This window comes from Aquila chrysaetos, assembly GCF_900496995.4.
Source record: "Aquila chrysaetos chrysaetos chromosome W unlocalized genomic scaffold, bAquChr1.4 W_unloc_4, whole genome shotgun sequence".
Classification (NCBI taxonomy): domain Eukaryota; kingdom Metazoa; phylum Chordata; class Aves; order Accipitriformes; family Accipitridae; genus Aquila; species Aquila chrysaetos.
This window is the reverse complement of record NW_024470324.1, coordinates 560,935-575,701: the sequence shown is the minus strand read 5'-3', so window position 1 is coordinate 575,701 and position 14,767 is coordinate 560,935. Positions and strand designations below refer to the sequence as shown.

General features: G+C 45.0%; 1 protein-coding gene across 2 annotated transcripts in view; it reads left to right on the top strand.

The window, feature by feature from the left end:
• Nucleotides 1-3,901: 3,901 nt before the first annotated feature.
• LOC121233044 (homer protein homolog 1-like) overlaps nucleotides 3,902-14,767 on the top strand; it is a 199,364-nt gene continuing 188,498 nt past the window's right edge. Inside the window, exon 1 of one of the 2 annotated variants that reach the window (XM_041121633.1) lies at nucleotides 3,902-3,927. Coding sequence is in view for 1 of the 2 variants with exons in the window: in XM_041121632.1 (XP_040977566.1) it covers nucleotides 5,052-5,056 (5 nt within the window). In the remaining variant the exon portion in view is untranslated. Of the gene's footprint in view, nucleotides 3,928-4,955; nucleotides 5,057-14,767 lie in introns of those variants that run through there. The other variant, XM_041121632.1, reaches the window with a different exon arrangement.

The window sequence follows — 14,767 nt, the reverse complement described above, 5'->3', positions numbered from 1 at the left end:
CACATCCCACTGTGAAGGAGGTGAGTGAGCAGCTGTGTGGTGTTTAGTTGCCAGCTGGGGTTAAACCATGACACCCTTTAATAGCTCTTTTTGCTCCCCTGCTTGTTTTAGCCTCACTCAAAATATTTGGAGAGCATAATAGTATGTTGTATCGGATTTATTTTGATAAACCAAACAAGCCAATTTTTATTTTTCTACTCTCAAATAACAGCTCTGAGGTTCCCTAAACATCCTTAGAGTTTCTATCTGGTTTTGTTGCAGCTAGAATTCCTTTTTTTGAATGTGCTGACTAGAGCTGAACAAGGAATTGCAGTTCAAATCTTTTCAGTGCTTTATCCAGAGAAATGGGATCTTCCTGTCTCTCTCACAAGTGCATTTGTCTTTTTTCCATAGGAATGGTAGCTCATAAGCAATGTGTGATCAACCAATACAGATCTGGTTTTGCATGAAGAATACAGTTACCATGGAAGGTTAGTCAAAATGCAGATTCTTGTGGTGCTTCTTGCTTTTCCAGCTCTGTTCTGCTGTTGTTCAAGGACTTTGGCCAGGCCAATGGCCATGTCAATACTCAGCAGGCTTGAGATTCAGATGGCACAGCCATCTGTTTTTTTATCATCTACAGGTATCCCACTAGGAGGTTCAACCCAACACTCCTTCCAGAGGTATTGATACTGCTGCCAAGTTTACAGGTGTTGCCCCAGCTGGTTGGCCATTCAGGGCAAGGGTGTCAGAACAGGGTTTGGCAGCTCAATCATTGGCTATGAATATGCATGCCAGGAATATGCTGCTTCAGAGCAGCAAACAAGTCTTTCTCTTGCACCATCCTGTGCTTTGCCCTGCCTGAAACCATCCATCTCTTGTTTGATGGTGGCATTGCTTGGTATCTTGCAAAGTTACAGCCACTGACCTGCTCATAGTTTCCATCAGGCAGCATGCTCTACAGCTCAAGATTGCCTCCATCAGAGTGCTCCAGACAAGGAAAAGTGTTCTAAAACAGCAGGGGAAAAAAACCAAAACAACCAACTTAGAGCTGAGCCTCTTGTCATCACTATTAAATTTATCCATGTTATATTACTTCAGTCTTTGAGATGAGGTGATTGTGTATCATTTCTCCTGTTAATGTCTATCATTTAATCTCCTAGCTTGCTTTCTTTGTATCTGCATGTACAGTTCAGCCTTAGCTGATGAATGTCACCATGTTTTTGTATCTTATATTAATTTGGGGAATGGCAAGACAGAGAAGTGATTTCAGTAAGCTTGGCAAGCATAAATAAAGGCTTTCTCCACAAGACAAATAATGTTAACCAAATCAACCTGGAAACTGATCAAAATTGTAAAAGGGTATAATTGAGATAAAGCTTAAGGCTTAGAGAAAGCCTGGTCAGACCTGGAGGAACAGTAACAATAAATATGGAAGGGAAGTAATCAATTATGTGGAGCTGCTACACTTAACTGTAATAATCAATTAACATTGTTTAAATGAAGAATTAAGAAGAAAAGATTAACCATAAGATTTACTTGGAGTGATGCTTTCTTTGTCCCTACAGCTCTGTTCCCCCACCTGGGATCTTATCTGTCCCAGTACTCGTATTTTATTACTTATAGAGGGGCATGAAATATATAGGGCATTTCACAAGTCAATAAAGACACTCTTGGTATCCCACACAGGGTTGTTCTGGAGACAGTAATTTTTCTTTGCCCCTGAATCTGTTCACACCTCTGACTCTCAAGTGAACATGCAATTCTATCCCCCAGGGCTCAGTGTGTGTTTGGTTTCTTTTATATTTTTTTCTTTTATCTTCAGTCTCAGAGAGTTCTGTTTTTCCACCCATGCAGTGGGAAAACATCATACTTCATGCAAGCCAAATATGTGAACAAGTTGAAAGGCAGAGACAGATGGAGCCATCTCTGTGATATCTAAACAAAATACTTTGGACATAATACTAAAGCATTTGCATTAGTGTGTGAGCTTGAGCTGAAAGAACAAAACTGATGCAACGGAGTTACTTATATGTGGATTTAGAGCCTTAGTTTCTTTGCTCTTGATCTGCCGTTACTGCATGCAAAATGTCATGTGGGACTTACTTAGAAACTAATGAATCTAGGCTCCTAACTACTTGACATCAAGGAATATATTTATAAGCTGTGTGTTGTTTACACTTGCCTAGACTGAATTATTTTTGATCATAGTCTCTTTCACTCTTATCATATGGAAGAAAGAACTGTTGTGGATCTTCATCTTTCCCCAAACACCACTGGGGACTACCACAAACAATTTTACTGCTAGAAGCCTGTACATCTAATTTGATTTTTAGTGGAAAATACATAGAGCTTCATATGTTTCAGAGTTAGCATGTGAAACCCAACCAAAAAATGACAGTGGCAGTCCAGAAAAGTAATGCAGCTTCGTCATAACCATGCATATTCTGAGCATTGCCCACAACAAACCGACTGTTGCCACTCAGTCTAAAGTTTTTGTAGCTCAGTGCCTTCACTTTAGGTTATGAGGTAGTGTGTGAGAAATGGGAAACTGAAGAAGCTATTGTTTTCTCCCTTGTGAGGCAATCTGCCTCGCTGCTACTGGTAGGAATGATTCATGCTAGGTTTCTTATGCTTATTTTTGTTTGGAGAAGGTTTCCCTTGCTATTTAATTTGTTGTCATCATCTTCGCTCTTCCCATAGCTGATTACATTTATAGGTCAAAATGTTGAAGCAAGGGTCTGTAAAACATGTGCATGTATGAATTAAAATAACTTACTCTGGGGAGATCACATTGTTAGGTAAATCCTTTTGCTGTCTTTCATTCCAGCCTCTTCCTGGGATACACTTGGTCTCAGATAGTAGAGGTTAGAGGAAAAACTTCTTGTTAAAGCAACAGTTGTGAGCATACCATTGTTGGTTTTGCCATGTTTTACAGTGCCATAACATCCATTGGTAAAACTTGGGTCTTCCATTTTTATGTGGGGATTGACATCTAGTATCTCATTGATATCTCCCTCTCACACTCATTATAGTTTAATATGCCTCTGGTGGCTACATCACTTAAGCAGGAAAATAGCATGAAAATATTGAAAGTGGTCCTAGAAGTAGCAAGGAGCTGGGATGCATGTTCCACCTTGGGTATCCCAATGCCATTGGCATTGTCTAGGAGCAGTTATACCTAATATTTATAAATTCAGGAAAACTTGGAGAGTTAATGTAAATATTTGCTGAACCGAAGATGAGGTAGGTGCCCAGCAAGGTAGTAGATAGTGCTGGAGCTTGGTCTACTCTGTTGAATTAGAAGCAGCAACACATGCTATCTGTTTGCATGGTACCATTGAAGGACTGAGCCAAAAATAGTAGGATCTGGCAAGCTCACAGTGCTGGCTGTTTCTTTGCAATACTGCTAGCATGGATGTGCTGGAATCTACTTTTTTTTTTTTTCCCAATTTTAGAATGTCTGCTGTGTTTCTTTCCTGTTTAGCCAGTAACGCTGTCGGGTTTGAAGTGTTTGCAAAGCAGGGGGATGCAGGCATGTGTTTCGGACACGGGACCAGCTGCCTCTGGAGTCGGGCACCCTGCTATTCCCACGCCCGGGGCGGAGGGCTAGAAAGTTGCCGCAGCCGCCTTCTGCGGTGGGCTCCGCGCCATCTTCACCCGTGGCTCTCCCCGCCGACCCGCGGGGCGCACCGCTGCTTCCGCGGGGCGTGGCGGCGGCCGCGCGCGGCGTTGCCGTGGAGACGGCGCCGCAGGGGGCAGGAGGAGGCAGTCCGGGCGCCGCCGGCGCCCCAGAGAGGCGCACGGAGGCAGCCGGGCCGCGGCGGGCCCCGAACCTTCCCCCCGCTGCCATTCCCTATTATAGAAGCGCTTCCGGCAGCGTGGACCACTCTGACATCATCCCCCACACCCCGGTGACGTCAGCGCCGGGAGCGGTGCGTGACGTCGGTGCGTAGGGGAGCGTGGTGACATGTGCTATTTAAAGCTCCCCGGATGGAGGCTGAGTGAGTAGGTGCTATCGCGAGTAGTAGCGAGCTGGCTGCTTGTGGCGGCGTGCGCGGTGGACTGTAGGGCCCTGCCCTGCCCTGCCCTTCCCTTCCCTTCGGAGGAGCGGGACGGAGGCGTGGGCTGCAGGCGTGGCGGCTGCGCCTGCCCACCGCGAGGGGACCTAGGCGGGCGGAGGCGTGAGGTGGAGGATGCGAGCAGGAAGATGCAGCGGCTCGAGGGCGCTGGAGCAGCCGGACAGCGCCTGACACGGAGCTCGCTTGTTCGCTCCCTCCCTCCCTCCCACCGGCGGGGCTGAGCCCGCGGCCCCACCGCAGAGGAGCGCGGGCTCGGCGGCCTCTCCCGCTGGCAGTGACCGACCCGCCGCGCCCCAGGACGATGCCCGCCCGCTCGCCGCAGAAGAAGGCGTGACGGCGAGGAGCGGACCCGCCGCCGCGGGAAGGAGGAGCGGCGCTCCGCATCTCTGCAGCCGGGGGTGGGCGGATCGGGGGAGCGCGGCGCCCGCCAGCCGCCGCACGCTGGGAGCCCGATGCCAGCGCCGGTGCCGCGGCTCGCACCGCCTCCTCGGGAGAATGCATTGGTGCCCGCCACGCTGCTGGCGGGGGTGCTAGGGGGAGCGGCGGCGTGGAGCCCTGCGCGCACCGCCTGCCCCATTCCGTTCCGCCTCTGAGTTGCACGGAGCCCTCAGCCTTCGGCTGCCGCTCACCTCCCGGCGAGAAGCGCTGCAGCCGCTGCCAGCCCCTCGTGGAGAAGGCGAGCGTCTCCCCGTCCGCCCGCAGGAGGGGACCCGTCTGCCCCCGGAGCCGCCGCTGCCGCCCGTCCGAGGGCCGGAGCCGCTGCCTGCGGGCGTCTGGCGAGGCCGGCGGCCATGGGAGCCCGGCCCGCGGGAGGCGCTCCCTAGCGCGCGGGCGGCTACGCTCGGCCCGGCAGCTGCGAGCCGGCGGCGCGGCGAGCCCAGCCCAGCGGACTGCCGCCGCCACGGGGCCGCGGAGCTGCCGTTGCGGCGAGGCGCGGCGAGGAGCGCCCCGGGGACGCGGCACCGCTGGTGCCCGGCGCCGCTGGCCGCCATGGGGTAAGGATTGTCGCGGGGGCCGCCGGGGCGGGGGGGTGGAAGCGGCTGCCCGCGCGAGCTGTTGCTGTTAAAGCGGGCGCTGCTGAATGAGCACGGAGGCGAGTGGTTTTACTGGCTGGGTGCATAAGGAGCAGGAATCCTGCTGCGATCGATGCTGTGCATCAACCTGATGAAAGAAAAGTGGGGCGCACAGTGATCTGCAGAGGTTTGCCTCTGCCGTAACTACATCAGATTGCTGGAAGAGCTGCCTTGGCTTCCAGACCCCCAACGTGAGGACCTTCCCCTGGTCTTTTAGGGGTGGTCAGTCCTGAAAACGACTGCTTTAAGCTCAGTGTTGCAAGGTGAAACTTAAGAGCAGCAAAGGCTCGTTTTAACTCTTCTGGAGTCTTCAGAGGATATAAAACAAGGTGTGAATTTCCCAATATAGTGAAGAAGACTCTAGAGAAATCTGCTTTACAGCAGGTCCCCTAAGTGAATTGGGATATCCACTTGAAGCTTTAAGGAAATTAGAAGGAATAAAATCTTTAAAATTAACCTGATCGCATCTAATGTAGTAGCTATAAAAGTGATATAGATACCTGTGAAAACTTTCTGCAGTTGTACTCTTAGTAATTTGTATAGTGAGATAAAAAAATAAACCTTGTGCTTGCCTGATAACCTCTGAATAGAATGGAAACTCATCCCATGTTCAAAAGCAACAGAAACCCAGTATGATTTGGCTAACTGCAAGGTGGAAGCAGACTTTTAATGCATTAACAAGATGCTGGTTTTCTAAGACTTTATGATATAGTTTAGAGTATAAAAGTTATAACTAATGTCCTTTGTATTTTGGTCATTCAGGAATTCAAATGTGAAATTGATATAGTAATGTGGAAGTTAAAAGTGTCTCTTTCCTTATGCTGTTAAGGACACATGGAATTCTCCAATTTATTAACTTCCTTGCATGTAGGGTGATAACAGCTGTGTCCTTGGCTCTGTCCTAGTCACTGGGGCCCACTGTACAAGATGCAGGAAGGAATGACTTCTTAGGCTAGCTTTTATTTTCCTGTTGTCTTCCCTTCCAAATCTAAACAGAATAAACCCAAGCTTGCAGCTGTCTACATATTCAAGAAAGTCATAATGTGTTTCAAAAACCTGGCCAAAAGACTAAATGATGTTATAGTGTTGTCACGGATGGAGTGATGCACTTCACTCTTAAGAGAGAAGTAGCAATATGTTTATTGATATAAAACAGTGATTTAACAAAGTTTGATAGTAAATGCGACAGTGGTTTAACAAGATTCGATGGCAAGGTTCACTTGATATTTACTGCATAGAGGGTCAGACAAAACTGTCAGGGAGACCCTCCCATTGAGTCATGAGGTTCAAAAAGGACCCCCTTGCGTTCTAAACTCCTTCTCAGAGAGGAGTCAGTGCAGCTGGATCCACTCCTAGTCCCAGACTTGGTCAATGGTTTATGCCTAAAGGATTATATTTGTGCAATCAATCCTTTGTATCACTTAGCTAAGATTTCAGTTTAGCATGCTATTAATCACTTACTGAGAATCTGTTGTGGCAAGGACTCTCTCAACCTTGAGGAGTAGCCTTGAGAGGCATCCCTACTCAAGGGGAGATCCTGGTGTGCAGCCCGCTGCTGTGCAGGAGAGCTCAATGGGCCCTGGGCTGTCCACTATTTATGGAGTAAGATAATTGACTCATAGTCATATTTGCATACCAACTACAGATGTTAGTTTCTTCCAAATTTGGCTTGAGTCGGACATTGACCAGCACTGTGGTTAGGTGGGCACATTGCTCAAATTAGCCCTTGGCTATTGTATTGTTACGATCGCCACTGGTGGTTATCACTTGAGCAGGGTTACAGGAAATACAGGTCCACTTGGGGGTGGTGGTGCGGGGAGCACACCACCACAAGTGGTTTTGGGTTATATTCCTAAAACTGCTAAGCAGACACAGAATTATGTAGCTTTTAAAATTCAAATAATGGAAAACATCTCATTTATTTAAAGTCAGTATTGTGTTTGTAGATATGTCAGTTAAGTATATTGTATTACAAATACAGAGAACTGTTGAAGAGGAGTAAACTTTGTACTTTCTCCAGAATTAAATTGAGCACTTCTGAAAACAAAAACCTGACTTACAAAAAAAAAATCCTTAATTTCTCCATTTCATAAACTTCAGTACTGTTAATGTTTTAGCATGGTAGCTTCTTAATGAACAGTGCAAATCCATATCTGTAGAGGGAGTGGAAATAATCCTAAATACTGAAGGACTATCAAAATTATTTGGAGAAAGGGTATAAAGTTGGTGTCATGACTCTTAAGTAGTATCTTGGCATGTTAAGGTCAAGAAGACAAAACTTGCAAATATTTTGAAGACTCTCTAGACAGTACACACTGGGGTGTTGCAATATAGCATTCCTTTGCAGACTGTCTTTTAACAAGGTGGTCAAAACCAGCAATGTAGGTATGTGTTACTGATAAGCTCTCTGCTCTCTAAGAGTGAGTGAGCGCATCCAAGCCAGGGCCAGCACCAGCTCTGTGGATCTGCAGTTAAGTATCAGACATTTTCTAATATTCAGAGCAGAGGTCTTGTTTCAGTAGCTATTTTGTATTAGCATCTAAATGCAATTGCCCATGGATTTCAGACTTTCTAGACCAAGATGTACTGGACTGTTAACATTGCAGTTATAAAAACAGTTTTCTGATGCTCTACTAAGGTCTTAAAATTGAGTGCTCTAGAAGCAAGTTGCAAAATGATTGATAATCCATATACCTGACCACATGAGGGTCAGTGTACTATATTCAGTATTTAATGGGTACTGTTATCCTACATAAGCTTGTACAGTGAGCTTGTAGTACCTGGCTGGTGGAGAGTTTACCTATTCCAATGGTCAGAACACAGAAAACTTGGGATGGGGGAGAGGAATTGGCTTACCAAACCAGCAGTGGCTTAGTCTCATTTGTTATAGTGAAGAATTCACTGTTCTGTCAGTGTAGTTCAGCCTGCTCAGCTCATAGAATACCATAAGGCAAGCCAGGTAATTATGCACTGTGCATGTGGTGAATACCAAGCTGTGGGTGACTGGTCCCTGAAGCTGTGTTGCTATTAAATTTGTTTTCAGAAACTTGAGAATGGTCTATAGGGTCCAGTAGTTTAGGAACCACTCTTCTTAGTGTTGTATCCCATATGTTTGTGGATGTCCCTCATATCACAGGAGAAGGTAAACAAATCAAGCCTTGGGGATTGTATAGGCCAGGCACTCTAGCATAGGATGTCCACTCTTGATTCTCTACCTGACAGTCTCTCTTTCTCCCTCTCTCCTAGTTCCTCATCCCTGTTGCATAAAGACAAGTTCCTATCAATAGTCACTGTTGAGTGATATACTGATTTTTTTGTGCAGGCCTTTCTGTTGGGTTGACCACACTGAATATAGTGTTCTTCAATAGGAAAACATTGATTTTTGTGTAAATAAGACGACCTCAATATGTTCTGTCCCAGTTCATAATGTGTCTCTTTTGTATTGCCAGTATTGAGAAACACAAAATTTGTCAGTATTGCGCAATTGGTTGTCTTTGAGCAGAGGTTTGATTATATTAAAAATCCTTAAGAAATAGATCTTAAGTAAACATACTCAGGATGTGTATACATAGCCCAGGTTATTGTATACATTGACCAGGTAAATTCTGTGTTGAAAGCTGCAAACCATCACCTTATTTTACTGGTTGTTGGTACTGCTTTCTAGCAGGGGAATTAGAGGTTAGTATTTGTGGACTATGATGCAATCATTGCTCAGGCTGGAATGAATACATTTCATGCTAGAAGCGGTATGGAAACTGCACAGCCATGAATTCTGGTAAGGTTGAGAATTTGGTGTCCTGTTAAACTTAATCTCTTGGATTAATTCCTGATTTATTAATGAGTAGTCTCTCTCTAACTACTTTCCTTTATGGTCTTCTGTACTGTGGACAAGTATCCAAATTCATCTTACTGGCTTTTCCCTTCACTCTTTACCTTGTAATTCCTTATCATTCAGCAAAGCTTCTGTAAGATGTGCTTGCCTCTGTCATGTCACGTTAATCAAGGTGTCTTTTTATAAAGACTTTAGCTTCTCTTCACTTTTCTTGGACTATATCTAGTATGTTATCTTTATAAAGATGGTTATGATATGTGTCAATTTGAGATGGCAGATGTAGAATACTAGGGTTCTTAAGTTAGCTAGAGAATATTGTGGAAGATGAGTATTTTAGGATGTATTTATTAGCATTGTAGTTACCTAAAATAAGTATTTTAATTTAATTTTTGGTAGTTAGGGGAAAATGGTTATTGGTTGATCCACTCCTAGCTCTTGCCCTTGCTGAAGGATGGGGAATTAGTGAAATGCATTTCTTTAAAGCATTCAGGATGCAGAGTCCCATTTTGAAGAGAGGATACTGTAGTTGTAGGGGAATTGACAAATCATGCTAATTCTAAACTCTAGGATGTAATAACTTTTACAAAGCCAGTTTGAAGCTTTAAAAAACTAAAAATATGTGAAAATCTGTACTGTTTGAGCATATGGGATAGACAAATCTTGCTGTGGAAATTGGTTTACTACCTGTTTGGTGTTTCCAAACCAAAGTCTTGTCCTTAAACTTTTCAGTTTTCCTTTCCCTAGCTGGGTAACAAGACATTAGCACTATAAAGCTGTTAGGAGCCAGAAGTATTGTTAACCGTTGAATTCGACCTGACTCAGGTTCTTTAACCTGTCTTTTTCCCCTCCCACAAGGCTTAATGATAGCTCTCCCAAAACTTTGTCTTAGCAACAGTTCCATCAGCTGTGCTCCTCTGACACAGAAATATTGCAGATAATAGAGCAGAAGGTACAGCTTCTTGGCAGTAGTTTTGACGTGCGGAAACGGACTCCACAATCAGTGAGATTGTAAAGTAGGTATGTTTATTCAGCGCTGGGCAGCACGGGGGGGGGGGTAGTCCCACCAAAGTCGTGCGCGCCCGACTCGGCAGTTAGTTTCAAGTTTATACAGTCAAGTGTTACATATTCACAATACGCCTATACATATGCATGACCTGTCCCCGCTTCATATTAAAATTAGCTCCGAGAGGTCATTTCCATAGTCTCCTCTCAACCGCGCTTGCGCAGTGCCTCTTTATGGTGGTCGTCTGGTGGTCACAGAGATGAAGATAGATGACTCCTCTTCGTCACCGCTAATAACCTTTCTTCTTGCGCAGGCTCAGTGATTTCTTGGTATTCACCCAAGCCGCAAGACCAGTCTTAGCTGGCTCTTGGGGCCTGCTCCTGCTTCTTATCAGGAACTGTCTTTACCTTATTGGCTGGTTCTTAGGACCAGCTCTTCTTATCAAGGACTGTCTCTATGTCAGCTAATTTCAACAATGTAAGCGCTAAACATCATCTTTCATCCCCTTTATTATGTCTACTGAGATTCTTTTGACTCCCCTTGTCTCAGTCCCCCCTTTTCTAGAAAATAGTAAATTCTTTTACTATATCTAATCCTAGTACTTCTAATACATTATCTCCCTATCTAGCATCTTCTCAAAGTATTTGTTGGTCTCGAGTTTTCGTCGTAACTGATTCTTTTTCCATTCACTGTAAGAGACTCCTGTACTCCTACAGCACAAAAAGCCACATCGAACCACTATGCCAAGAACCACAGACAAGAGAATAATGATTATTATAGTGACAAACAATTGCTTCAACCATGTCAAATCTGGCAACCAGGAGGTTAATTTTTCTAATATGTCTGTCAAGTCCCAAGAAGTGTCATCTTGGGAAGCTTCATGTAGTATTCTAATCTTTTCCCATATCTCTTCAAGATCTGTTTCAATTCGTTGGTTTTGATTGATATAGGTACAGCAGGTTTGGTTTATAACTACACATAAGCCCCCTTCTTTTGCTAAAAGCATGTCCAATCCCATTCTATTTTGGAGTACTACTTTACTTAGGGATTGTATTTCCAGTTGCAGCCCTTGAATTGCATCAATTGTAGCCTTTTCTATAACCTCTAATGTAGCAGATATATTCACGATAGCTTTCTCCAACTCCCTTACCCCTAAAGAGGGGATTAGCCATCGGACAAAACTATGGTACCTAGTACCTCGAATAATTAGTGGGTTTTCAGTCTGTTTTACACGGAGCCAAGGTGTTCTCAAAAACCCTCGGGGAGGCGAAGCTCCCTCGAATATACTGATCTGAGGTGCAAGGTACCCCGAACACAGTGTCCCTTCCAGTTCTGGGGTAAACTCTTTCTGGCCCTGCCATCCCCACAGAGCCACCAGTATCCGGGCCCTGTGTTGCATCTTGGACCGAGATGTGTCTCCCTTCTATCTTGTTCTTGCCCCTTCTTTTCTGGCCCCTTCTTTGGTTTCCGGATATAATAGAAACTGATAGTTAAGTTCAGTCCAAGACGTTCTAATTTTCCTTTATCAAAAGTTCCCAGATTTTCTGCAAGGCTACAATTATCCATGTCTCCCCAAATATTATCAGTAATATTTAAGCAACGGCCAGTAATTAAGACCTCTTTAGGGTCAGGTACCTCCAGATCAAAGCTGGGTCCCCGCTGGGTATTTCCCTTTCCATAAAGGCATAATCCATTCCTGTCTGGCCCATCTTAATAAGAGATGTCCAGTTTGTGGTTGGGACTCCTAGAAAGGGGAGTTCCATGTTCCCCTGAGGAAGGGGATTACATACCCAACAATCTGATAAATTTAGTACTTTTGAGATACTCTCTGTCATATTTAAATAAGTATTTCGATCCCAAGCCTGCCCCTTGGGCAAGGTCCAACTGAGGAGCATGACAATCAATGTCTTACAAATTTGAGCTTCAAAGGTCCCTTTTCTTGTGAAGTCCATTGTCCTTTGGGTGCCTTCTTCACCCTAGTGTGATGGATCCAGGCGCTCTGTTCCTTGATCCTAATCGCGGTGAAGGAGGTAAGTAATACTTGAAATGATCCTTCCCACTGCGGCTCCAGAGTTTTTTCTGTAAGAGACTTTATATACACATAATCTCCTGGTTGTATATTATGTACAGGCCCATCCAAACCTCTCCCTCGAGTCCCTACCACATGCTTCCTGATTTTATTAAGTTGCTTACCTAATGCTACCATGTAAGAAGTCATAATTTCATCCCCCGCTTGTACAGACACCCCTCTCTGTATCCCATAGGGTTGTCCATACAGAATTTCAAAGGGGCTCAGTCCTTCTTTCGCCCTTGGTCTTGTTTGTATACGCAGAAGGGCTAAAGGGAGAGACTGAGGCCATGTCAGATTTGCTTCTTGTCCTAATTTCACAATTTGCTGTTTGATTAAGTGGTTCATTTTTTCCACTTGACCACTTGACTGGGGGTGATATGGAGTATGAAGCTGCCAATCTATACCTAAATGGCGGCTAATTTGTTGTACTATTTTTGAGACAAAATGTGGTCCTCTGTCAGAGGATATGGTTGCTGGAACCCCAAAACGTGGTATTATCTCTTGTACTAGTATTTTAGTTACCTCCCGAGCTTTAGCCGTTCTTGTTGGGAATGCTTCTGGCCAACCTGAAAAGGTATCAGTTAATACCAATAAATATCGATACCCCCCTTTTCTTGGAAGTTCTGTAAAATCAATTTGCCATTGTTGTCCAGGCCCATTGCCTTTTCCAATCTGGCCCATTTCTGGCTTGGGGGTATTCTTAGGATTAGTCTGGAGGCAAAGATCACACTGTTGAGTCACCTGTCTCACCGTGGTGTATAAATTTCTAGCCACAATTTCTCTTATCAAATGATTATACAGAGCCTCTGTCCCCCAATGTCTTTTCCTATGTTCCTCCCGTATCAAATGCCATAATGAGCAAGAGGAAATGATTAGCTTTCCTTGTGGGGTATGAGCCCACCCTTCCTCATTATATGACCCTTCTAAATCTGTAATGAGCTTCTGATCTTCCTTGGTGTATTCTGGCTTACCTTCTAGGGAGTTCTGCCTATCCGGAATTAAAGCCCCTTCTGTTTTTACCTTTGTTTTGGCCACTTGTTTTGTCTCTCTGTCCGCCAGCTCGTTCCCTTTTTCCAAATCTGAGCTCACTTTCTGGTGTGCCTTAATATGCATAATTGCTACTTTCTTAGGGAGTTGGACAGCTTCCAGTAACTTCAGAATTTCTTCTGCGTGTTTGATATTTTTCCCTTGAGAACTCAGTAGTCCTCTCTCCTTCCAAATTGCTCCATGTGCATGTACAACTCCAAAGGCATATTTTGAGTCTGTATAAATGTTCACAACTTTGCCCTGGGCCAACTCCAGGGCGCGGGTTAGAGCAATTATTTCTGCCTTCTGTGCAGAAGTGTTCATGGGCAAAGCCCCTGATTCTATTACCTCTTGGCTGGTGGTGACGGCATATCCCACATGTCGATTACCATTTAGGACGTAACTGCTTCCGTCTGTGAACTACATTTCCCTGTTTTCCATGGGGCTGTCTTTCAGGTCTGGGCGACTGGCGTATGTTGCTTCAATGGTTTCCAAACAGTCATGATGTACTGGTTCTCCTGTGTTCCCGCTGAGAAAAGAAGCTGGGTTGACAATGTTAGTGACTACAATCTCCACATCATCCTGCTCTACCAATATAGCTTGATATCTCAGGAATCTTTGTGGAGAGAGCCAATGTCCACCTTTTGCTTCCAGTACTGCTGATACTGTGTGAGACACCAGAACAGTCATTTTCTGGCCCAGAGTAAACTTTTGGGCTTCCTGTATATTCAGTATCACAGCTGCAACCGCCCGCAGGCATCCAGGCCAACCTTTTGCAGTCGTGTCTAACTGCTTAGAGAAGTAGGCAACTGCCTGTCAATATGGACCCAGGTTTTGTGCTAATATTCCCAGGGCAATGCCCTGCTTCTCATGGGAGTAAAGAAGGAATGGCTTACTCACATCTGGGAGTCCTAAGGCTGGGGCCGACATCAAAGCCTTTTTCAGTAGCTCAAAGGCTCGTTCGGTCTCCTTGCTCCACTCAAGGTGTTTCTGCTCAGTGGCTGTCAACGCATACAGTGGTTTAACAAGCAATCCATAATTATAGATCCACAATCGGCACCACCCTGTCATTCCCAGAAAAGTCCGTAACTCTTTTACTGTCTGAGGTCTCCGAGTTTGGCATATTGCCTCTTTACGGGCCTGTCCCAAAGTTCTTTGTCCCGCACTAATTTCATAGCCCAAGTAATTCACTTTGCGTTGCATTACCTGTGCCTTTTTCTTGGATACCCGGTACCCCTGGAGTCCCAGAAAATTTAACAGACTCACCGTCCACGTCATACAATCTTTCTCTGTTTTGGTGGCGATCAGGATATCATCCACGTACTGCAACAGCTTCCCCTCCTCAGACGGGGCTTCCCAGGATTCTAAGTCAAGCTGATTGCCAAAAATGGTAGGACTATTCTTAAATCCTTGTGGCAACACCGTCCAAGTGAGCTGGGTCTTTCGACCACTTTTGGGGTTTTCCCATTCAAATGCAAATAATTTTTGGCTGGCTTCATGGAGAGGGAGGCAAAAGAAGGCATCCTTCAAATCTAAAACAGTAAACCAAGTCAATTCAGGTGTTAATACAGTCAACAGAGTATATGGGTTTGCCACTACTGGGTAAAGATCTTCAGTTATCTTATTCACCACCCGTAAGTCTTGGACCACCCGATATGACCCATCGGGCTTCCGAACAGGTAATATAGGGGTATTGAATTC